The 26,024-nt window shown below is 34.7% G+C and overlaps 1 protein-coding gene across 19 annotated transcripts in view; it reads right to left on the reverse strand.

The window, feature by feature from the left end:
• The window catches only part of MYCBP2 (MYC binding protein 2), a 192,961-nt gene that overhangs the window by 9,871 nt on the left and 157,066 nt on the right, over positions 1-26,024 (reverse strand). For 17 of the 19 annotated variants that reach the window (XM_068676615.1, XM_068676574.1, XM_068676632.1 and 14 more), the window contains 19 exons: positions 25,191-25,360; positions 24,213-24,457; positions 23,393-23,560; positions 21,613-21,770; positions 20,980-21,179; positions 20,431-20,580; positions 18,035-18,195; positions 17,270-17,426; positions 16,468-16,692; positions 15,824-15,889; positions 13,655-13,894; positions 13,418-13,516; positions 12,600-12,680; positions 11,031-11,297; positions 7,959-8,242; positions 7,592-7,688; positions 4,446-4,565; positions 2,572-2,673; positions 499-627 (listed from right to left, as the gene is read on the reverse strand). In XM_068676615.1, coding sequence (XP_068532716.1) covers positions 499-627; positions 2,572-2,673; positions 4,446-4,565; positions 7,592-7,688; positions 7,959-8,242; positions 11,031-11,297; positions 12,600-12,680; positions 13,418-13,516; positions 13,655-13,894; positions 15,824-15,889; positions 16,468-16,692; positions 17,270-17,426; positions 18,035-18,195; positions 20,431-20,580; positions 20,980-21,179; positions 21,613-21,770; positions 23,393-23,560; positions 24,213-24,457; positions 25,191-25,360 — 3,119 coding nt within the window. The remainder of the gene's footprint in view (positions 1-498; positions 628-2,571; positions 2,674-4,445; positions 4,566-7,591; positions 7,689-7,958; positions 8,243-11,030; positions 11,298-12,599; positions 12,681-13,417; positions 13,517-13,654; positions 13,895-15,823; positions 15,890-16,467; positions 16,693-17,269; positions 17,427-18,034; positions 18,196-20,430; positions 20,581-20,979; positions 21,180-21,612; positions 21,771-23,392; positions 23,561-24,212; positions 24,458-25,190; positions 25,361-26,024) is intronic. The other 2 variants (XM_068676582.1, XM_068676696.1) reach the window with 1 other exon arrangement.

Below are 26,024 nucleotides of genomic sequence, written 5' to 3' on the forward strand. Positions count from 1 at the left end.
AAAAATAAGAGAAGACTGACATAAGGGAACCAACAGGAAAATTTGTTGTCAAGTGATGTTCCTGGATATTAAAAAATATATAAGCATTTAAACATGAAGGGGTTCGCAAGCACTGATTCATGATAGAAGTAGTAAAAGAGATATAATTTAAAAGGGATAAAGAATAAAGTATACTTAAGAGAGGCTATACAGATCCTAGATGTTTCCTAACTATGTTCCTAGACAACGTTAGGATGAGAGAAAAAAGCTGACATAGTGTAAGAATTAGAATTGGGAAATGCTACGTGATTTTCAAATGTTTTTCAAAAGATAACAGACAGGAATTTAACTAAAACAGAACAAAGAATTAAATGAAAACTTCTCTATTCCATCATCAAAACAAAAGCAAATAGCACTTTTAGGTTTGAATCTTGCAACTACCATTTGCTTGTAGATTAACTGGGGAAATGCACATAATATGTCTACAGTGCATACGACATGATGACACGAATACTCTACCTGTCTCTGATGAGTTTTTGTTCGCCGATGGAGATGAAGGAATCGGTCACAATCTGTACACAAATTCCCACAGACATTACATAAAATGATTGCGGCAGTTTCACCATCATCATGGTTATCGCACATTGGCTGAAAAAAATAAGAAACATTATTAACCAATTCTCTATTAAATCATTCATTTACTTTCATGTTTTTTTATTCTCCCCTAACCCTGCCTCCCAAATTAATAATAGAGGATAAAGAGCTTGTATAGGTTATTAATTGTATATTTCAAATAATTAATATCTAAATAATCAGATCTGGACATAAAGAGCCCCTGTTTACTTCATCAGTTCTTCCAATATTCTTCATCTCTTATTTTACACGAGGTAGTAAAGATCTATTCTACAAAAATATGTTTGAGACATCATTTTCACCAGATTTCTTTTTTTTTTTTCACAGAAAAAAAATTGTGCTAACATGGGTTACAGGCACATTAACAGAAAACTTCATAGACATACAAAATTTTTACCCTTAATTCTTTCATATGGTAAATTCAGTCTGTTCAAGCACCTAATCTAAGTTGTAGGTCATCTACAACCCAGAGAGAACACAGCCCAAGCAAAAACTTCAAAATCTACCATAAATTAACTTGCTGTATTGATACATTTTTAACTTAACACAGACAGGTCTATTTTACAGTTCAAAATATCTGTTCAAACAGAGTTCAATGACTGACTTTGATCATGCCTATCTCTGAGACCAAGTTTCCACTTTATTCCAGAACACATGGTTTCCACGATATTGCTCCTACAACTTAGAACTAAATCTTTTCAGCAGCATTCCTGGTTGAGGGGAACACACTTCAACTCAAAACTTGAACATCCTGGTATAAAATGGGATTGGGGATTTTTGGGCTGGGTTCAGCAGCTTGTATGCCTGCTTGCCTGTTTTGGCTGCTCCTCTAACATTTCCACTAGTTCAAAAAAGCCCCAATTTCTAACTTTTTTTCTTCCTAGAAAAACTAGACCACTGCTCTGTTTTTCTAATCCCCTACTGCTTGTCTCTGTGGAACAGCACAGGAAGCCTAAGGCAATGAAACTCTTCCTGTGAAAGCACAGACAGATGAAATGGGTTCAGTTTGTTTTCATAAAGTCAATCTTTTTTATTATGAAATTCATGTTTCTAGTTTAGCTATATAATTAGCTGACAAAAAATTTCTACTACAGGCCTGTCCTAAAATGGTTCATGATTAAAAAAAGCAGTAAGGCTTTTTAACTTCTAAAGCTGTTCCATTAAATCATACATTAAAACAAAGATGACTTCCTAGGTATGAAAACTCATAGATTTGGGGAAGCCAAAATTTAAAGATTAAAAGATTTGAAGATTAAAGATGCATCTTTGCTCATGACCTTGAAAAGACTGCTCTAGGCTTCATGTTTTCTCTTAGTTGAACAATATTTTGTGCTGAATTTCAAAAAAGGTACACAGAAGCCTCTTGACTTTCTAGAGTCTTTTCGTAATCACCTCAGAAACCTTTTGTGCCTCATATGCTTTTTGTGATACTGGAAAATACTGACAGAAACTTGATTCATCCACTGTGTTTCATACTAAAGTTGTAAATCCTCTGGCTGAATGGTAGCTTTACTAAATTCATTCAGAGAGTTTCTTTCTTTTTGGGGCAAGTAGTCTCTCGCTTAGATCTGGAAGACAAAGCTAAATTGCAGGTAAGTAGTTCTTGAGGAATACAAAATAATTGACTCTGTTATGTTATAAAGATCCAGATAGAAGGGAAAAATCTCTTACAGAAGGTATCGTATTAACCGAGTCAATCTATTCTCAAAAATCCATCCTACAGGTCTTCAATGCACCCTGAATAGCAGTAGCATTGCTACCTTACTATTGATGTAAGTCAGAATTTCCATTTCTGAGCAGTATTTGCCTAGAAACCAAATACTTCAAACACGTATGTACAATTTCCATGAGTGTGGAATAAGGTTAGGCAAAGTTCACCTTTCCCTGTCACTTACTTGAAATTCTTTGACTACTGAATAAATCCAAATAAAGAAAGAAGCATATGAGTTTCAATCTCACCATCTGTTTCTGTTGTCCATCCTTTCCCATCCACCTTCCTGATGACAGTCTATCAACATGATCCTGATCAAGTACGCAGAGGGATGCTAGGGCCAGCCACAACTATTTAAAGACAAGGCAGAAGTAAATGGTTTAGAAAAAATAAATTAAAAAAATCAAAATACAAAAAATTTAAACTTTGACAGCTAAGAGTACCACTGTTACCTGAAACCTGTACCATCATTAGCTGAAGCCTGTCCATATAATGCAAGTTCTTTCTTTTCCGAAATAAGTCAAACACAAAACAAAACTTATTGAACTTTTGAGAGCTGCCTTGTTTCTTTCAACTATGACACTTTATGGTCATAACTATGGCAGTTATAGCACATGAGAGAAACAGTGAAGAAAGATCAAGCGGGGTATATTACAGAAATGTGGAAAATACACGAAACAACTAACACTTGTATATCATCCCAAAGCATTGCAGATTTTGTAGGGAGAGGAGAAAATTGAAGTAGGCAGACTAATCAAAAAAGTAACTTTAGGTCGGTGAGATTCATTTCCCTATGTTCTCTCCTCACTGTACTGGGCATTACCCAGAAAGGGGTTCTGAGCTAAATGTCCTTCAGACTCCACAGGAATGTTTTCTCTCTTTTTCTCCATTGGCTACAGTGAAATCCTAAAGAGATTAGCTACATGAGGATAACTTGTCAGCAGGCCTGCAACCCAAACTGAAATGCACTTGACAGGTGCATTTTGGAATTGCTTTTGAACAAAAGCAATTGAACAAGTTTTTGAACAAGTTTTGATTTCAACAAAATGGCTTTTGCTGAAGAACTCGAATAGAATACCCCCAGAAACGTGCACTTTCATGACAGAAATAAGTTCATTCACAAGGAGAGCTGGCCTGATGTTCAGGGCTCCTCTATGATCTGATTAAACTAACACAGCGACAGCAGGAGCCACTGGTATTCTGAGACAGTATCTTTGAAAAAGCTGAGAATATATTAGTAAGAAGGTGGAATAAAATCCTGGCACAGCCTTTAAAATGGAAAACAACATGTGTTGAATGCATGCAACCATTGCAAATCTCTTCTTTTATTCAATATTACATTTATGAAGACAAAATCTGTACTGCCTAAGATGGAAAGATTGCCATTATTTACAGGTATGCTTTTAGTGGAATTTCAAGCAATCTATTGAAGTTAGTCTCAATTTCTGTAAAAGATTCATAGAAGAAGTAAAGACAGAAAGAAAAAAACAGGCTCAGCAAATTATTTTTCTTTTTGAGACTAAAACACAGATGAAGTTTAGCTTAGTTGTGATAGAGAATGTTTATTTTTTTTTTCCCTGAGTGTTTTCATAATAGCTTTGAGATGTGGCAGCTGATGACCTAGAAGTCAAACCACTTAAAATGATAGCACAGAGAGCTGGAGAAAGACAGCTGATACATATTGTGCAATTTTCCATGCAGATCACATAAATTTATTCAAAGGCAAGTTTCACAAACTTAAAGCAGAATTACTTCAAGAATAAAAAAAACAAAAGTGTAGGAATAACACTTACTCTTCATTACTTTAGAGGTACGCACGATGCAGACTTAATCAAAAATTCTGTTTTTACCACAAATAAAACAACTCAATCTACTGTGACATGAAGAAAGCAGGACTTATTAGGACAAGCAGTGACTGACTTAAGAATAACCTGTCATTACGCACAGAGCTTAAGTAATAACCTAATGTTATGCACAGAGCTAAATTTATACAATGTAAGCTGTATACTGTATACATTATTTCCTGAGAAAACCCACATGGGAAATATTTTCTGAAGATTAGGAGGGCTCTTCCTACTGCATGTTTGCAATGAACTAATGTCAAATTCAGTAAAATTCTTACTCTGGTTGTTGCAATGCACCTCACTGGTGATCGATATTCTTCTTCCATTTTGGTCAGAGCTATGATGGTTTCAGCAATAGCATTCTTTGTCACACGGGACCAAGCTTCTGACAGATGACCCTGTTAAAGAAGGAACTATATGTAAATGTCTCAAAGAATTTATTATAGTTTTTATTAATATTTAAAACAACTAAAATTGAATTGCTACAATGTTAGGTTAGGATCTCAGGTTCGAATAGAAAAAGAGTAAGTCAGGAATAACTTCGACAAATCTGGTGTTTTCAAATCCAACAAATCTGGTAAAATTAATCCTCAAATAGTCAGGTGACTGACTGAGGTAGAATCTATGACAGAAAAGAACAGAACAGCATTGTTCAGTTGGAAGGGATCTTCCAAGACCATCTAGTCCAAATGCCTGACATCTTCAGGGCTAACCAAAAATTAAAGCATATCATTGAGGGCATTATCCAAATGCCTCTTGAACAGTGACAACAGGCATAGGGCATCAACAACCATGCTATGAAGCCCTGTTCCAGTGTTTTAACATGCTCACGGTGAAGAAATTTTTCCTGATATCTATTCTGAACTTCCCCTAGTTCAGCTCTGTGCCATTCCTGTATGACACAGGTCACCAGGGAGAAGAGTTTAGCGCATCCCTCGCCACTTCCCCTCCTCAGGAAGTTGTAGAGAGCAATGAGGTTGCCTCTTGGCCTTCTCTTCTCTAAACTAGACCACACAAGTGTCCTCAGCCTCTCCTTCACAGGCACTGACTTATACCCCAAAGTTGATAACCTACAGACTGATAAATTCTTAACTTCTTAAAGTAATTTCTAAAATCACCTTATGCTAAAGGTGCTGGAAACAACTGAGACTCACTGAATTCTGAAACAGAAGCTACAGTGACTAACTGATGTAGACACCTACATTGCAGATGTTGAAAAAGTGAGTGGAATCCAATTTGTAACACTTAGAAAGAAAGTGGCCAGTAAGATCTGTTACCCTACTGAATTAGCAGTTCTAAAAGGCCTCAAAGAAAGGTTTTCAAGCTGGGACTCCTCTATTCCTTCACCCTCTTTGGAGTAACAGGGCTGAACACCTGAACATGCTCTGTGCAAACCTAAACCACTGAGGTCCCTTACAGAACATACTTAATCAGAAGATGTTAGTACTCCCAACCCTTGAATGCCTAAGCCACATCTCCCTCACCTAAAATAAAAGGCAATAAAGTTCAGATCTCCTCTCTGTACAACAGGAGAGGAGTGTCCTTATTGTTCAGCTATTGAATACCGTAGAGTAACTCAGACCCAATCATTCCTTTAGAAGATGCTATACTTTAAACGGTGCAGAATCTACTGAGAGATTTATATCCATATCTGCGAGGCCTACTACTTTATCTGACTGACCTGATTTCCCTCCTCCTTTTGGGGGTTATCAGTAATTATGTTTTTATTCCAAATAGAATACTTTTAACAAGAGAATTTAAGACCGGTATACCCAACACTATCAGAAAACTATCAGGGCATGTGCAAGATGGATATTTGATTACATATCCAAGCATATGCTGTATATGCATTTAAGTTGGCATGTCCAATTCCACAGGGTTTAAGCACTCTCCTGCACATCTGCAATTATTTTGTAGAACCAGCTACTAATGAATGCAGCTGCGTTTCATGGGCGAAGGTCTTGAATGGTGACAGAAATTGCTTAGACAAAACTACAAGCACCCGATTCTAGTCAGTCAGCCATTTTTTATTTTTACTAATCTCTTTATTTTATTCCTAGCAAAGGTTTCTGCATAGTTTAGTTCTGACTGGCTATTCCTTTAAGGGATCACCTCTCCTGTCATGGAAGCTTCACTACCATGCTGGGAGCCTTCATGGCTCAAGGCTGAGGATTCTGTGAGGCAACAAGCAGTTCTGCAACAGGACTACACAACAGCTCTTAGAAGATTATTCAAGTGCAAAGCCAAGTGGTCACAAATGGGGAAATATCTGAATTAACATTGCTTGTATCTCTGTGACACTGATTAAATCCTTTAAAATATATATATTATGACCACTTTGATTACATATTTGCTTTCCTACAGATCAGTTTTGAACAAATGAATAGCAATCTAGTATTTTCTTTTCTCAAATTAGTGGCTGGACTTCACAACTGTTAAAAGCACAGTGCTCAAGCTCTTCTTTGAACTCAGTCATATGTTCATGCAGCTTCCTGTCACACTAGTCATAACAGTGCCAAGCATTTCATAAATCTTCATCTTATAAACTTCCTGTGTGCTAAGGACCGTGGCAACTTCAAACATAAAATGAGACACAGAGTCTGCACCACAGCTCTCAAACAATTTGTGTACTGTAGTTCTCCCTCTATGGAAACCAGGAGTGGTAGTGGAGCCAGCACACAACTTATGTGACACATGGACTGGGAAGGGTTGTCACAGTAAACAGGCTTAGTTTGAGAGATTGGAGGTCAATACTATAAACCACTTCAGAAGTTTCAAGTTTGAGATGATGCAGGATGCATTTATTCTTCCCCCTGCCGTATATGTATGAAGTATATTGTGGATACTCAAAGCGTTCATTAGCTTAAGTTGAAGTTGGGAACATCCAGCATTTAGACAGGATGTGGAGCCAGAATCCCATAAACAAGGACCACAGAGTTTGCTTCAAAAGACTTGACCAATATCATTTCAAAATGCTTCATAAGAGAATCCACTATCTTCCTGATGTTTTCCCACTCATCCAAAACATACCTACCAACAGCAGCTACAATACCAGCAACAACCCTTAAAAAAAAAGTCCTGAACAAATCAGCTACCCCTGACAATTCATTCTCAATGTATGTTGCATCCTATACAATGGAGTGGGATATCTGAGAAAAACATGGACCTACCTATACATACAGGAATCATCACATTAATCATGGCATTTACTGTGCTAAATACACTACGCTGAATTAGAACTCAGGTCCTACTGCTTCTAGGCTTAGACTCTGCCCAATAGGTTCTATTTTTTTCTTCTTGAGACCAACTCACATTTAAAATCTCAATACAATATTAACTCTAATGGAGATTACTGAAAAAAATGTATTATTGATTATCAGAAATATCTGAATATCCCACACACATTTAAAGGATAGATACTTACTGCTGCCATGTCTTTAATCAGCTTAATAATGATCTCTGAAATCTGTGTAGGTGTTGAACCCTTCATCCACCAATGGCTTTCACCTCGCCGAATATAGCTACAAAGAACATATTGTAATAAATGAAAAAAAAACAAGTAATTAGCTATATTTGTCAAAATCTACCTTAAATAAACAGTGAACATGTTCAGCATATGGTAGCTTTTTGTTTGTTTTTAATCAGACTCACTAGTAACTTGACCTATACTGTCAGTGTTATACATTTTTCCCATTTATTAAACAAAGAATATAAAAGACAACAACTGACTTCAAAATATGCATTTCTTTTATGCTTTTAGCTTGAGACCACATACTTATTTTTAAACAAACCTGGAATTGAAGATCATGGGAAGTGTGACTGTAGTAACTCCTTTGCCTGCAGTAGTGCCGGCTGTCCCAGTTATAGTAGTTCCTTTGGCTTTTAGCTGTACAGTGAGAGCTTTGGCAATGCATCCCAAAAACATATCTAAGATACCCAGTTTATTCCAATCTCCTTTTTCTGTTGAGTGAATGATATCACTTATATCTGCTGGTGGAAGAGACTTCACTCCTATTATACTAGCCAGGCGACTAGGGGTTACCTCAGGCAAAACGCGTCTTAGTAATGATGTTACCTGGAAAAAGAATCAAATCACCACAACTCTTACCAAGACAGATAGAGTTTTCAAGCAAAATCATATAAACTCCATTTTCTCCTTCATAAATTGCATTCTGTCTTACAGAAGTAATGTCTCTATGTATTAAAATTACACATGTAAGACATTCTGTAAGATTCCCATCTTACTTTTAAGTAATTGTTCTTAATATGCTGAGGCACGGCCTAAGAGTCCAAAACCAATCTCAAAAAATTCTTAATCTTCATATAGTAATAAAACCATGCTTGGTACTGAAGTTATGATAGCAGCTATGCAGATGTTTGCACAACTTTAATTTGCTTGCACATTACTGACACATTCACCCTGTATATAGTCCTTAAATGTCATAAACTGTAGTAGAACAGTTGGAGACTTAAGACTTCTGAAAACAGAAAATACTTTCTTTGAGGTACCGAAAACCATTATAACCTTCCATGGTACTCTCGCTGCACGGCCATTGGCCTCACACCCCCTTTCAGTTTCCTTGTGATACTCTAACTAGATTCTTCTGAGAAGGAAATCTGTGCCAGTTGATCTGGATCTAACATAATCCACCTTGAAAGGATATTCTTCAGCTTCACCAACAGGTGGAATTGGGGTTGAAAGTGGATATGCCATGCACAGTTTGGTCCAAATCAGGATATACCAAAGTTTAGAGAGTTATATTTTTTCTTTCATCTCTCAAGCCTTCACTGTTCTCTTGAAAAACTGTTTACATTTTAAGAAAAAACTGTATTTTACACATCTTTAATAAATCAGAATTACCAAGTGGGACAACAGTATCTGCCTCCAGACGAGATATGACTTTCAAACAGTTCAGAAAATTGAAAAGAGGAATGTGGAGAATATAAAACTTCTGAACCATGAACTAAAATCCACACAGAGAAGACACACCAGCTAGCAACAGCATGCTAGTGCATTAACTGTACTAAAGGAAATATTTCACATGTGTACAAGTTTTTGGTATATTATGTGCATATAAATACAAATATACTCAAACAGACAATGCGCTCAAGTTCACAAAGAAACAGAAATATTAAAACTCTACCTGATGATACCAGAAGTAGAAAGGAATTATCTACTTCCACGCTACTCGTAGCCTGAATGTAAGATAAAGTTGCTATGGATTCATGCCAGAACAGTAAGACAGACTGCTAATTAAAAACCTGTGATCTTACCTGCACAGGTTATATGGACATAAGATATGCAAAATATAAATTACCCAAATCACAGTGGATTCTTAGGTCCTGCCCGTTTGACAGACATTTTAAGACTTTTCTGTTCATCTGTTGATGTTTTAGCAAGACAGTCATTAAACCTAGTCTTAAAACTAGCTGTCACTATGCCCTGAGGGCAGACACAATAATAGAAAGGTTAGAATTAATGATGGCCTCTCCAAATCTTGCACAGATTTACTAACATTTGGAGCATACACATGACATACAAAGGGAGTAACTAAATAGCTCTCAGACCTTTTCAGCACAATGAAGGACCATCTTACTAAAAAATAAGCAGTCACCTCACGATCTCCTTCTATGCCTGTAAAACTATTCCGCTTTATATACAGAATTCTTATTTGCAACAAAAAACAAACCGGCTTTAAACTTAATACATTTGAGAAATGTAAATTTAACAGCTCTGATATTTTAAAACAGCATCTCTAGTTCCTGCAATTACTTGTAATAATTCTAGATGATGCTCTTCCTTATAAGCAAAGCAAACAAGTGCAATATGTGAATTTCAAAAAGTTTCTTTTTGGAATGTAATAGATAAAACTGGTCTAGATCTAAGCACTGCCAGTTGCAAGGCAGTGCCAACTTCAGAATCTAAAGTTTCATTAAAAAGAAGTTATTGCAACTGAAAGGAAATACCTGACAAACTGAACATAACAGGACATGGATGAATCTGTTGAAAACACAAACAACTGGGTTACAGTGAAGGTCAGATTCACTGAATTTCTGAAGTTTGAATTCATTGAAGAATGAATTCCTGACATCACTCCAAGTCAAAGGTTGTGTGTTTTTGTAAAAGACACCTTCTATAATGTACAAGACAACCAATTGCTTTTGTACTTCCTATTTAATTTCAGCAACTATCCCTGCTGAGAAAACCTTAAGTCCCTTTGACACACAGTCTGAGAAAGCAGCTCATCTTGCCAAATACAAAATTATTCAGAATAAGGACAAGAACAGTTAAGTGTTTTTACTCAAAGGCATTTTAGAATAGTTTCATCGTTTAGGTTGGTTATGACACAAATGTTATCTAAAGCAATTTTGTGTTCCTACATCTCAAAGTTACACCTCTTGGGAACAAAGCATAAAAAACTTCCTCAGAAGTGATTTTATTTTATTACTGTAGGCTTCGATATTGAGTTTACTGCTAACAGCTTTATACAGTTAAATTGTGGTGGTGTTTGGTTTATATATATCAAACAAATAGAACTTGATCATTTTAACCCCATTTAAAAACTTAAAACAAACCCCCAAAAAATAACTGTCAGTTAAATTCCAGAAAGAGATTCTGTAACTTGCTTTCAAATAGTCATAAATTTCTACTTGCCCTTTACTCATGACTGCAATACTAAACTGAGATGCTCTATTTACAATTATTCCTTATGTGGAATAGGCTGAATATGATTGGAAAAACATTTTGAAAGTGAAAACCCAAACTTACATTTCACAAAGAAATATTATCAAGCACATGATTATAGGATTTTAAAGATGTTTTTCTACAAAACCAAGACAGGCAAGGAATAGTTAGCACTCACCTGTCTCTGCACCCTAGGAGAAGCTGTGTGTAATAACGAGAAGAGATCCTGAAGCAGAGTCAGCTGCTGAGCCAGATACTGCCGGCCTACATTGGAACCGCTCAATGCCAGCACCATTGACAGCAGCTCAAAGCAATATGCGTCAGAAGAAGCATCTTCATCATTGGGTTGTGAGTTGGCATTCTCTTTGCTGGAGATGGCATGCTCCCACTCCTCACGCACACGCGTCGCTTCCATTCGTATGGCCTGGACTATATGAGCACATACCTAGCCAAGTAGAATTCAAATATGTAGTTAACTCTTAAAAACTTGTAACTTAAAACTGAAAAAATGTAAACTTTAAACCAAGTCTGATCACTTGTAATTTCATTATCGTCACATATATGACAAAAACGAGAAGCCTGTGAAATTTGTCCTGTCTTTAAATTACTTCTCAACATTAACAAATTGAAATTAAGAATAAAATCTAAATTTAAATTTAGAATAAAGATTTAGATAAAATTCTTCAAAATTAAGGTTTTGATTTAATACTGGATTTTCTCCTCTTCACTCAGAAAAAATTCATTGGAAGAACAAGTCTTTATTGTAATTTCCTGCACTGCCTTTTTTTTTTTAATATAGGATTCAGGTGAAGAACAAAACACACAAATATAAGGAAACACATTTAATCAACATCCACAAAAGAAAAGTACTTATTTAAATGCTTATTATCTTGTTTACTTCATTATTTAGGAAACTGAAGAGGTTTTAGATAGCGTATTTTCATTTTACCAATGGCATGTTAGAAAGTATATTTAAGAGATTTTAAAACTTACTACGGATAGGTGACAAAAAAGGACAAGACATGAAGAATATACTAAACTTCAAACAGAAATTAATTCTTCTTGTACTACTGTGAAATTTTTTTTGCCTCATCATAGGTGTAATAAAAATAAAACAAATGGATATATTAATTGGTGTATTAAAAAAAAAAAACACACTTTAATATTTAAAAGAAGAAAACAACACACTCTGTAACTACTTCACATTGAGAAAAAAAGATAAGTAAAACCACACACCTAAACTTACACTTTCCACAGGAAAGAATAATTTAAGAATCCCTACACTGATTACTTTTTTAGGCTTACATTTCATCAAGCATAAATATGTTTTGTTGGCAGATAGGAGGAGAAAAATGTGTGAACTAAGAGTCTAAAGTCTGTCATCACCTCCTTTAACTTTTAGAGTGTATATTATCACACTACTATTACCAACAGAAACAAATTACGTACTGCTTACAACTTCTAAAACAATTTGAGTAACAGAATATTTTCTTATCTTATTAAAATCGTTTTTTTCAGTGCCAGTTTCAGCAGATTTTTCATATAAAATACATACACACAATTAAAATGTAACCCAAAATTTGATTATAGAAAACAGAAGTTCTCTGTAATCACCATCACCCGTTCTATAAATTTATGAAGTCATAACTGAAAATGTCAAATAAGAGGTTCTATATTTACTGGAAAATAGTATAACTATTATGGAACACATATACTTAATCCTCAAAGCATTATAGAGTGAACAAACCTGCTTTTGCAAATTTGTCAGTTTGCTCCGGCTGAATATGATTCCTACCATGTGCTCTTTCAGGTCCGCATCTGATGTTGCCTTTGTAAAAAGCATATTTAATATTATATCAAGAGTGCCAAAAACAATTCCTAACTTCCTAATAATTACACAAAAGCAAGAAGTATAAGCAAAATAAATTTGATAATGTTTAATTTTCTTCCTCTTTAGGAGTAAAATTTGAGGATGAAGTAAGATAATCAATAAGCAAAAAAAGTGAAGTATAGTTACCTAAGATTCATCCTCTTCATTTACGTTAATACAATCACTCATTAAGTCTTTGTAGAGCAGTGCACAGAATATACTTTTCACTTTATATATACCTTATATATTTTGCAATAAAAGAAACAGGCAATACACACTTAAACTACTCCTTGCTGGAAGACATGAGAGTATGCTTGATAAAAGGATACTAGTGAGTTTTTTTTATAATACTTTTTTTCTCCAAACATCAACAGAGCCCCTCCCTTTTGAGGCATAAGATATTAGGCAAGAAGGGCTTTCAGGCTGACCATTACTTCAGGCGTTAAGTACCTTTGTAATTGTATGGATTATTTGTGTCACTGCTGGTATGATAGTATGATGTTGCTATACATGTATACCCCAATAAAAATTGGCTAATAAAAAAAAAAAGTAATTTTAAGAAAAAATATGCAATTGTGACATGTTACTTTTGTTGTGATTTAAAAATTATGGAGCATAAAACATGACAAATATGGAAAATCATCCTGGATTTTTTTTTTTTCAGCAAGTAATATTGGTAGAATACAAATAAATACATTGTGTACTTTTTCTTCTCCTTCTGGGGAAGACAAGAGTGCTTTTTCTTCTTGTTCTGGAGTTGGCTCAGCATCACCGGAGATGAGTTTTCCGAATACCTGGAAGAAAGATACTGATAATTAACTTATCTCAAAGATAAAAGTGTGCTGTTGTGACATTTTACTTTAATACATAAAGCACTGAAAGTCTCCACTTATAGTAGCTTTCACTGTTTTAACACATCAGCAAAAACCCACCTGGGACGTAATAAGTCGGAATACTCTCAGCGTCTCAGATTCACAGTTTCTTTGCTGAGCTACACTTGCAGAAATCTGGCCTGCTATTTTAATGCTTTCACCATCTTTCCATCCAAGAATTTTCACTTGTCGAACTCTGAGTGTGTTCTCTGGACCTTTCAATTCAATTTTGATGATGTGATTATCACCCCCAGGAAGTTCACTTGTTACCCAGCCAATATGTCTTGAATCCAAGTCTACCTATTAAACAGGAATATAAAGATGGGAACTGACATTGCAACATCAAACAAAAAGTCACCTACCTCTAAAACAAATCTGTTGCATGCCACTGGAAAAAATACACCATTTAATATAAAATTTTCATTATGAGTAGTAAGACTACTAACATGTTTAATTATAAAAATATTCAACTTGATGAATGCAGATTAAAAGATTTCAAACTTAAGTAAAATGACATACAGCCATTATTTTTGTCTTTAAAGGCTATTAAAAATAGTGGACTATCAGTCACTTTTATTGTCTAAGCAACAGTTTGCACATTAAGAATATCCATTTTGAATTGACATTTGCTTACAGCTTCCTGTTAAAAATAAAAAAGTCACCATAATTTACCTGAAAATATAAGGCACAATTATCAGTACCTAAGTTACTCTATCTCACTTCACATAAACCCCTGTAAAATATTAACTCTGCAGATGTCACTAATTGATATCCTTATTAATAGAGGAAGGACTTCATAATTGTAAAAAACGACAGATGAATTGTATCATTTAAACTATGATACCACTATTGGAAGATAAATGCTTCATGCTCAGAGCAGCCTCAGTGACCCTAAATTACATTTGTTCCTGAGTATCCTCTCACTTCCATAGGGCCCAAATACTATATATAAACAAACTAGTATTTGTTCCTCCCCCTTTTCTACCCCAGTTCTCAGTGTCTGCATTAAACTGTGCTGCAGCAGACAAGACTGATTTTTTTATTTAAGAGCACAAGATAGAGGCTATGTATGAGACGGGGTACAGTATGCTGGTACATTTTAAGGTAAAAAGCCTGTGGGAGAAATGCTAGAGGACTGTTTAACAAGGAGGAAGCAAAGCTGAATTAAATCCTGCTTATCCTCTGGAAGTGAATGATCCCTGGAAAAATGCCTGGGCACTGTGTTCCAGCAGACAGAAACAAAGGCATGGATCAAACTAACAAGACTCAGAGAAATATATACACTACATATACACACACACACACACACTTTTGTCTATGTATATCCAGACACTTCACTATTTAGTATGAGCAGACTGTACCAAAGTTTTTGCTTGTTTCAGAAACATAACATCTTTTGGAGCTATATTTTTACCTTAAATGCTCTCTGAGGATAAAAGGCAGAGAAAAGCAAAACCATCTCTCCCTCATCTGGTTTAACTGTACAGAATTTCAGTGTTATCAGATGTTACCTGTGACACAGTTAAGACACTTCTCCTTGAAGAACCTTACCACTAATAGTCAGTAAGCTAAATGATAGAAGTTTTGAGCCCCAAACAGTAACTGCTTACTTAAAACCTTAAATATATTTAATGGGTCACATCAATGTTGAAATACAAAGCGCTGTTCTCCGTGTAAAAAACATGAATTTATCATTTAGCTTAGTAACAGAACTACAAAGATTGAATACTATTCTGAACTTGATTCTCTGGACAGACATCCAAATCTACACAAAACTGAGAACTAGAAACAAGGGGAAATGTGTGTTATGAACATGTATTAGATAGCATATTAAAAAAACCCTAATGCTGAAAGTAAATAATTTATTTTCTTTTCTTCAGCATTCTACTTCTGCTCAGTCTTCAGTTGCCCTTCTCTAATGAAGAATGCTTCCATGAAGCAGATGAAAGCTAGTAACAGTACAACACTAAGCAGCTAGCCATCAGGGCATCTAATAATGTATAATACTATGCCATACAATTATTTCAGACATATTTAGATAAATTAAACTCTAAAATACTCAGTATATATGAAAAGTGAATTCTGTTATTAATAACATAGTGTTTTCAAAGGAAGCCCAATATTTTCAAAACAATGTATTTTCCATAAGAAATGGAAAATATTTGCTCTAAAACTCTGGCATATGCAGCCAAAAACATTATTGGAATTTTTCAATGTTAAAATGTTTACCTGCTTTATTCTGCAGAGATCTTCTACTGCCTTGCCAGTTAGGAAGGTCATTGAAGTCACTTTGTTCTACAACAGACAAGCAAAAGAAAATATTTCAACTGAAGAGCATTCTGGGTATGTCTTCCCTATTAAGAGAGTATGTACATAAAAGAGACAAGTTGTTTTGTTATGAAAATAAAACTTAAAAGTGATCAAAACCAAGGACAGAGAATTCCCAAGTATAGGTCGTAATACATATACATATACGTGTACCTATACAATATACATGTATATGTATATGTATACTTGTGCAAAATAAATGTATAAAAGAAAATAAATGTATAAAAGAAAATAAATGTGTAAGTATATGTATATGTATATGTATATATATATGTATGTAAGTACACGTGAAATTGAACATGCTACTGAGAACTAATTTTCCCAGTCTCAGGTTCACATAAACTTCAAATTTAGATGAATCACTCTCATCAGATACTGCTTTCAAAGCTAGAGAAATCAGAAACTTTATTTTAAAATATGAACTTCTGAATTAGAATTACACACTGAACTGGACAGACAATATGGTATTTCTTGAGTGATGGACATATACAGCTTTGTCTATGCATTTCCACTTCATTCCGTTTTTCATTTCATTTCCTTCTTACCCCAAGATCTCTGGAGTTGTCCACATGAACACAAACATAACGTGCATTGATTCCTTTTACACAGTTGATTGTAATGTTTTTAGTTTTGTTTTTGTCTTCATCTCCTGACTCCCAGAACGTTTCTGTAGACCCATCTGTTAAACTACCAATCATGGCAGGTCGGCTTGATGTTTTAATGTCAACAATGCTTGTCAGGTCTTTTAGACAAACCACTATACAGAGTTCCTGTGAAAACAAATGAGAACATTTAAAATATCTGAAACTATGCCCAAATATGGTCATTATCTACACTTTCAAAACCACAGAGGAATTACATTCATGTTATGAGAATTATGCTCTCTGAATTAAGAAAGAAATTTGTCACTTGTTGGTTCAAGTTATTCAGGCCTTTGAAACAAAGGAAACAATAATATAGCTAGCAGACAAATATGTTAGTAAATATGTAAATGTATTAATAAAGAAAACACTTAAGAGCTATTCATTAGGAGTATTAATCTCCTTAGGACAATACAAGAAAAAAAGATATGAGCAAGTAAGAATTGGAAGTATGTAGCATTTAGAAATGGAACTAACTCAATGAACTACATGAATTACCTAAATGAACTATACAGGCTAAGAGACAATATTTGAACCTCTACAGCTAAATATGAAAACCTGAGTATCAGAAACAAGATTCCCTGTAGAGATTCATTCAAAGAAATATTACGTTGTGATAAAATACATTTTTATTTCATATAGAGTGTGTTATAGCAACTACACACTGTTGATAATTGATCTCTGGTTTTGAGAGATTAATACTCACCTGATTCATGATTTCAAAACCTGACTGTATACTGATACTAAAACTCTCTTCACTATCTCCATCATCAGATTTAGACAAAATATTGTTGATATGATGGAAAACATTGCTCTGGTGCAGGAACTGGTGGTCAGATTGTTTGAATTTGAGACTCCAACACCTAAAAACACATATAGCCCATTTTCATACTTTGAATACTGATTAAAAGACACAACCGACCAGCAAAGCTATTAATTACATTTTTGCTTCTTGAAATGTTTTGTATAAACCTGTAACTTAAATTTTTTTCAGAATTGTAAGTGCTTCTATTTGACATTTAAGGAAAGCAGGAATAAACTTAAAATTTTAACAGAATATTTTCATTGTTAAGCAATTTTTATGTTCAAGACCAATGAACAGGAAAAATTTCAAGCCTTTTAAGAAGACTACTCAGGAGACAGATTTGTGAGCACACGATACTACACAACCATGCACATACACACGTACTACCACATTCTTCAATAATAAATATTTTTTAAAATAGCAGATACAGTAGAGAATTTAAGAGAAAATATTTTTTTCTCTAAATAGCTTTTATACTAGTATTTATACATATAAAAAATACATCTTTACATGTATCTTTTCTATCTGCTAGGAAATGCATGCTCACTATCATAAAAGCATATAAATGTGTTTCAAACTTCCAATCTACACTGAAAAACCTTCTCATCTAGAAACAACGTTAAAGATGCTCTCAGCCTTTTAATACTTTTCTTACTTTGTGCTTACCTTAAGGCCATCTGCTGTAATGCGCTACCACTGGGTAGAGACATCATCAGATCAGAGATTGTCTGGAGCAGACGGTGAAAAGTGTGGGGTAATGGGTGAGCTGCTTCACCAGCAATTACTATATCTGACAGAGGATGTTCACACACTCTTGTGTCTTTCTCCTAAGATTCAAAGCAATTTGTGTTTTGTTAACAGACTTTCACACAAAAAAAAGTTAAATAAACAAATATAAATACATTTATGATATTTGAGAGTAACTGTATCAATTCCATAATAACTGTGAACTTCAAAGCAGTTCCTCTCAGAGAATTCTTACAACAACAATCACGTGAATATATGTGAACACCAAACAAGGGATTTGGGAAGTATACTACCACATGACATTTCTCATGATTTAAAGATATGAAACATTAAATTGCAATAACTTTGAACCAAACAAACAAACAAACCAACCTAGAGAAATTAACACCTTCTAGCTGTTAATAACTTTTCCGAGCAGCAAAGAACAGCCACAGCAAACTTACTAATTCATCTAAGAATATCAGTTGCTTTATTTCATTAGACCCGTGGAAACATCGATTCTTATTTAAGGTGTGTCAATAAAAGAAAAGTTGTGCATTGGAAGCAAACTTCCACTGGGCAGTGGATGAGAAAGCAGTGGCAGAGGATCAACAAAGATGGGGAAACAGCCAAGAGTGCTGTTGGGTAGGGTAGCAGAGAAAGAGAAGGACATCCTGTTTCAGAAGGCAGGGGAAAGACTGATCCATGAAGGATACAAACTGTTCCCTCTGTCTTCTAAACTGCTTATTTTCTAAAAGAAAATTTCATCATGCTTGAACCACAGAGCCCAGCTGCATGACCCCAACCAACATACTAACATCCAGAGCCAGATTCAAAACTATTATTTAACCCATTCAATTGTCTTATGTATGAGTGCCTAGAGATACTACAACCCTACTTGACAGGAATTTTAGATACCTACTTACCTAGACTAGAGTCAAACTAGATATTTCTACGTATTTTCCTGGAGGGTGTAATGTAATGTGTACTCGGTGTATAAAGCAGCAAGCATGAAATTGAACTCTACGCTAAATATGATCAATTATTCACAGAAAGCTCAAAACCTAGGTAAACCAGAGAGCCTGCCTACACAGTTAACATCCTGCTCCCTCCTGTCTCCTCTGTAGCCTACTAATTCTTGCAATTTGTTTTGCTTTACTAAGGACATTGCCCCTAAACCTACATCTTATACGTTAAGCCATTTATCATTCTAGATTTCCGCCTCAGATTTTTACTACATTCAACATTGGGATTTCTCACCCTTTACCAGTACATTAAAAGAATAAGTAAAAATATTTCACATATGGAAATAAACTACCGTTCTGGAAAAGCACCAAATTGTCTTAAATTTATTATCTTGTGTGCATACATTTAAGTACGTATTTTTATCACATGATCACAGTACTAAAGGAAGGTTATGATTTGCATATACATCACCTGTAGTGTATTTAGAAATCTGCTGAAAACTGTTGTCAGTTCCTGCAGGCCATAAATTTGTTCATCCTAGCAAAGTGACCAAGCAGAATTTTGCAAGTCCCCTCATTGTATCAAAAGATGGGCAGCAACATTCCCACCAAGAGCAGAAGTGGCATATTTTATCATTCCTTTCTTAGCCACTTTATATTTCAGTCAGTAATTATCCAAACTACAGCTAAGAGTATTTCTTTATTCTTTTTTTATGGTAAAGGATCTTATTTTGGAGGCTAGCATAAAGACTGGTAGGAATACATTTCCCTCACTCTAGCACTGCTTTCAATGTTTTCTTGAACTGTTCATGGTGAATATGACACATTTTCAATCTGAGATGAATCTAGAAGAATTTGTATGAACTAACTCTTTGGAATAGTGGTATGCTAGATAGTATTTTACACACTAGATTTTCAGAACTAACTATAGATTCTACTTAAAAGATTGAAAGACACAGCAGACAGCTCCTCTGAAAAATACTTTTCCTTTTCTCTTCTTTCTGAAGGTCAAAGTAGAGAATGGAATCCGAACAGATTTTTTTTTTCCTTTTTTTGCCACTAGATTAGCAATGTGCTTGTGTGTTTGTGTATGTTTTAATTTCCGCTCCTAAGAATACTCATAAAACTGATCTATTAAAAGACCAGGATTCCTAATCACAAAAAATCTGCTAATTTTAGAGGAAAACATAATTTATCTATGACCATCAAAGAGTTCAAGTACAATTTAAGGCTAAAAAATTTCATTCCATAACTAAGGCTCTTCTTCACAAAGAGAGGATTAAGGCTCCTTTTTAGATATACTGAAAATATTCCTAAATTAAATGCAAAAATCATCCTTCATTTATGAAAGGTATACGGAACCTCACATACTTGTTCTGCATTTTCCTTATTTGATTTATTTTCTTCATCCTCCTCCTCTTCAGGTTCTACAGGTGAAGGTGTCAGGGAAGCCACAAAGTGCCATAAAATATCATGAAGAGAAGTTGTTTGAATGACATTACAAAGAAGCCAGTTAAAAGCCTAAAATAAAATGCACACAGGAAGTTACCAATTGATTAAGCAAACCTGGAGTAAAACCAATTTATGTAAGCAGACAGATACACTGATGTTTTTTAACAGTCAAATAATGATGCACTGGTCTTCAAGTTAGACACTGCTCTATAGCTAAAGCGGTTTATTAAAATTACAAATGCATTTCTAGGTAAGAAATATGCTACTGAAGAAGGTTTTCAGGTAACATTTTTGTATTCCTAACTTTTAGAGTTGAAAATACAAGTGAATAATTAAAACATGTTTTTAAAATAGTAATTATTTTCTTTTTTACATCTATAATAAAAATTATATATATGTATAAAAAACCAACAGACAATTCACAAATGCTTTATTTTAATCATAGAAGATCCACCAGTATATTAATACCTCCATAGCAAATACTCGGCAAGCAGATTTCCGTAAGGCTTGTTTCATTGCTATTTCAAGTCCTTCCAGATCATGATGCTGGATTACAAATGCCAATACTGGCCACTGGAAATTTCTCTCTCCTTTGGAAAGAGAGCTATGGGCGGAGATTAACCGAGAAAGTTCAGGAGATGGATGTCTCAGGAGAGAGGATCCCACTTCTATTCAAAAGCATATGAACATACATAAATTAGATTGCATGTACATTTTAATTTTACAGCCACAATAAAAGTAAAAAGCAGCAGACCAATTTCAGAACTGATATACTTTATTTTTTTCTAAGAAATGCATTTAAAAAAGCAACATGCAAAAATGATGCTTCAACTCAGAAAGTAAGCAGACACTAAACCCAATAAAATGACACTTTAGTTTTTTAATCAAGCACAGAATATGCACCACACATTTCAGAACTGTAGTAATTCCTGAGCTGTTCTGAAGCTAATCCTGGGCAGATTAATAAACAGCTAGTATTTATGAATAAACAGAAATAGAAGTTATTACATTTATATACATATATTTATTCTTGTTTACAGTTTCCAAGAAGAAATACAAATCCAATGCCTTATCTTTGACATTTTTTTTCACTGCTCTTACCTGCATCTCCACTGTTGACTCGTCTCCTAGGGATTGCCTTTACACGTGCTGGCAAAATTGAGTGCTGTTTGTCATATTCTGATGCAACAACCGAATATGACCTTTGAAAGACTGTACGCTTTGCAAGGTCTGTATCTGTTATTGGGCTGGTTTCCAAACTACAAAGAAATCAGTGAAGTTACAGAACCATTAGTAAATATGTAGAGTATACTTAAATTATGCATAAATACTAAATAAAGGAACATGCATTTCATAATGACTGCTGCTGCATGTTTTATGTACCCAAAAACTGTTTAAACACAGAAAAAGAAGAAATGTATTAGAATTACATATGGTGAAAAAGCATGCAAGAATCTTTTTAAAAATATTATGATGTATATGGTAAGTTGTAAGAATTTAGGTATTTTTCAGAAAATACAAAGATTCTGATCATGCCTGAATTAACGTTTCAGACAAAACTGCCCTGCTAAATGTATGTGAAAACATCTATGAAGTGAGTTTTCAATACGCAAGCCAACTGAAATTTAGAACTTTATGTGAAGGAAGTTTCCAACATCATTGGCCTTGAAGACAACTTTCAATTGCTATGGCTGTGCCTCTAACATGTTTTTACTCCTTACCTTCAGAGGAATTCTTACAGTCTGCAGGAGAACTCCCAGATTATGCTGTCCCTATAGGCCTCAGGAGACCATGGAGTCCACAGTTTTAATAAAGGAGTATACCAATATGATGTACTCTTAAGGAGTTTTGTTAGAAAATTTCTATTTCTGGAAAGACTACATTGTAGATTGTAGTATTCCAACAAACTGTTTTTTCAGTCAGTATAAAATAACATAGTGAAATAAAAACAGATTAAAAGCAAGTTTTCCCTTCATCACACCCTCATTATTATATGTGGAATCACCAACACATGAAAACTTCAAGCATCTGTGTTGATTCAGTACTATTATTAAATATCAATAAGAGCCTTTTTTCCCCGGGTAAAACAAAACAAAAAATCTTTAATTGCTTTAATTGGATTATAGTAAACTTAATGAGATAAGGAAATGGTTTAACCTGGCAGAAATCACCTATTGCTCTTGGTCTGATGTAGCATTAACCTGCCATTTCTTCCATGACACTTTAACTTCCTACAGGAAGAAGCAACAACATCTTTACTGAAAATATACAGTAATGAAATTCCCTTTGGTTCAAACTTCCCTTCAGAATGAGATCTTGAAAGGAAGAGCTACTTCTTTTCAAAAAGGTAGTATATCCACACCACAAACAGTTGTGTTACAGTATGGAACACGGGAAAAAAAGTACTAAATTTCAGGTAGTTGGCACCAGCTATTTTTCTTGGACCATTGCTATGGATAAGTATCCCTGAGGCACACTAGGAGTCCTTCATCAGTTTCTGAACATATGGGTTTTTGTGTTTGTTTCATGTATATATATTGGCTGTGCAATCAAGATGTTTCTAGAGAGAAGCAACTCGTCTGAATTACCCTTGAAGTTTCAAATATGATTTTCAAATTTGCATTGCTAGTAGTTGAAAATACTTTCGATATGCTATGATTTACTGAAGATATTTTTATAACTACAGTTCCATGTGACTTTGTGTGCTGTTTTTTTTTGTTTTTTTTTTTTGCTGTCATTTCAAGAGATGGACTGGGGCTGACCTGATACTTTAGCTACTCAACTACAGCAAAGTTTCCCATTATTTTTATTTTTTTTAGAATTTGGGGTTATGCCAATGCTTTAACTTTTGTATGTAGTACTTAGAATTACAAGGAAGTACCTTGGGGGCATAGATTTCATGTTACTCTCTGGCTCTTCAAAGACATTAGGGCTTGCATCGGGAGTAACTGAGATGTACGGTGCAGGTACTGAAGTTGAGCGCAGGTACCTCATCTCATCCTGGAAGAGGTTGTCATCCTGGTACCCAACAAAGTTTTCATGATGATGCCTACATCAAATTACATTTTATAAATTAGGATTAAAAGTTACTGAAATACACATACAACATACTCCTTTGCAAATACACTCAGACAGCTCACATCATTTACCATTCACCTAATGTATTTAAGCTAGTTGGAATTCCTATGTTCATGCAGAACACACTGGCATTTCAAACTAGTGAACTAAACAGTAACCAACACAGGGTGGGGGATCACCATGTGCTATCTTTCCATCATATATTTTATGGCCAAATGTACATTCATCATAAATGTGAAACGCTACAGTGAGATCTACTCAGAAACACAGGGCAAGCCCAGTTTGTCTGGCTTTCTTCTTACTATTTTGAATTCCGAAGAGCATATCTGCTAGAGTAACACAGAAAGTTAAACACTGCACAAAATTATAAATTCTTTGTACATAAACTAATGCCACTAAAAATATTTAGCATCGTAGAGCTACCTAGGGTATATTTAATCCTTGGAGCAAATACAATCTAAAAAACTGAACAATATAATGGAAATAGAAGAACAAAGATCTTGACGAATTTGGAAAACAGGTATTTTTTTATGTAAGTTTTAGTTTAGTTTCTATCCATATTTTTCTTTAAAAACTAAATAGATGAGTAGTATAGTCAAAATTCATATACTTCCTTTAATTACCTTGCTAAAGTCTGTAGATAGAGACACGGCATTTTAATGGGAAAGTCTTCAGAAATTCCTTCTTTGACACTGGGAAGTTGAGACTGGAATGCTTTTGCAGGGTGATAGCAGAGGATACTGGGTTCAGCAGCACTGCTCAGTGACAGCAAATACAGTGCATTGGCTTTAATCACTTGATGAGCTTCCATAGTTGGCAAGGCACGAGGAGTCTTAACTTGCATTGGTTTTCTCCTAGATTGTTTAATCTATAGAAAGTGATTTAAAAAAATGTTATATTTAAATTATTCTTCATCACAAGAAGAGCTGACAATTGTTGCATAGGAAAGTTGCTTGATTTTTCCTGTTGTACAATGATGCTTTCTGTTATACAATGTCGCTTCTATTATTTTCAAAACTTTGCAAACTTTTAATAACAACTGAAAGTTTTTATTTTTGCCTCAGGATGAATTGTGTGTGCAGAAAGTTTCAGTATATCTAGTTTCATTCATTCAAGTTAAATTAGCATTGTTTTGTTTATCTTAAAAAAAAACTCCACATATTTGTGTATTTTAAGCAATAATTTGAAATTGGCCATGGCAAGTCATTTATCATGCTAAAGTCAAGATAATCAGTGTCTACTTTTTTCCCCTTCTCTGCCAAGCCAGTCATCTCGTAGAAAACTATTAGGTTGGTCAGATATAGTCTTCTGTTCATAAATTCAAACTCACAGTCCCTCATCACGTTCTTCTCCTTCATATGGTTGGAAATCATTTCCAGGATCACTTTCTCCAGCACCTTCCCAGGATTTGAGGTGAGGCTGACTGGCCTCTAGTTCACTAGAGTTTCTATCTTATTGCCTATCAATGACATTAGCAGGTATTTCAAAACCTTCCAAAATTCTGAAATTCCAAATTTTTCAAACCCCATTTTCAAGTTGTGAATGTGTTACTATTAACCAGATAAACATAGCTAAACATAACAGAAACAGACGAATAATACCTTCTCTCTTGCTGCTGCTTGCTTTTCACGAAGATATTTTTCTCTGCATCGGTCACAAACCAAATACCAAGTGCTTCCTCCAATACCACCATCACCACAATTACCAGCCCATCCTCCACAGAAGTGTCCAATGCTATTATAACCTTGGCCACCTGCATAACGGCCACAACCTATGCAAGGTAAATAAACAAATAAGTTATTTCAAAATAAGCATTTCTTTTTCCAGTCCCCAAAACAGGGGCGCAAGGAGTAGGGAGGAAGATGCTTGTCTTTTCCTGACCTATTTTTCTCCTTTCCTACATCTCTCAACTCATTAAAGGAAAGAAACGAACAAAAAACAAGGTGCATGCCAAACACATGTGTTTATTATAAACTTGTGTTTATTATAAACGTGTCCAACACATCAACAGTGTTCTATTCAGAAATTAATAACACGCTAATAAAGCTTAAAGGAGAACAAAGTGCATTCCTTTGCTGATTACCATTTCTCAGAAAATTTCAGGGCATTGATAATTACTGAATGTTGAGGTTCTTTAACAAGCTTTAACTTCCAATACACCAGAGGTAATCCAGAAGTAAACTTCCAGAGGTTATGCCTAGCTAATAATGATTTCCTTAATTTTCCTAATATTAAACAACCTCCTGAAGAGATTCAGGTACATGTGTAGAGGGACAAAACAGAAGACTCAGGCTGTATTTTATAAATTGCCTTCTGATTAAAGTTTACAACTCTAGACACTGACTCGATTTTTATTTTCTGAAGATACATTTTAAAGCAAAAGATGGGAGGCAATGATACCAACTGATGACACAGATCAGTAGGAGAATAGAAAA

This window comes from Anas acuta, chromosome 1 (assembly GCF_963932015.1).
Source record: "Anas acuta chromosome 1, bAnaAcu1.1, whole genome shotgun sequence".
NCBI lineage: Eukaryota > Metazoa > Chordata > Aves > Anseriformes > Anatidae > Anas > Anas acuta.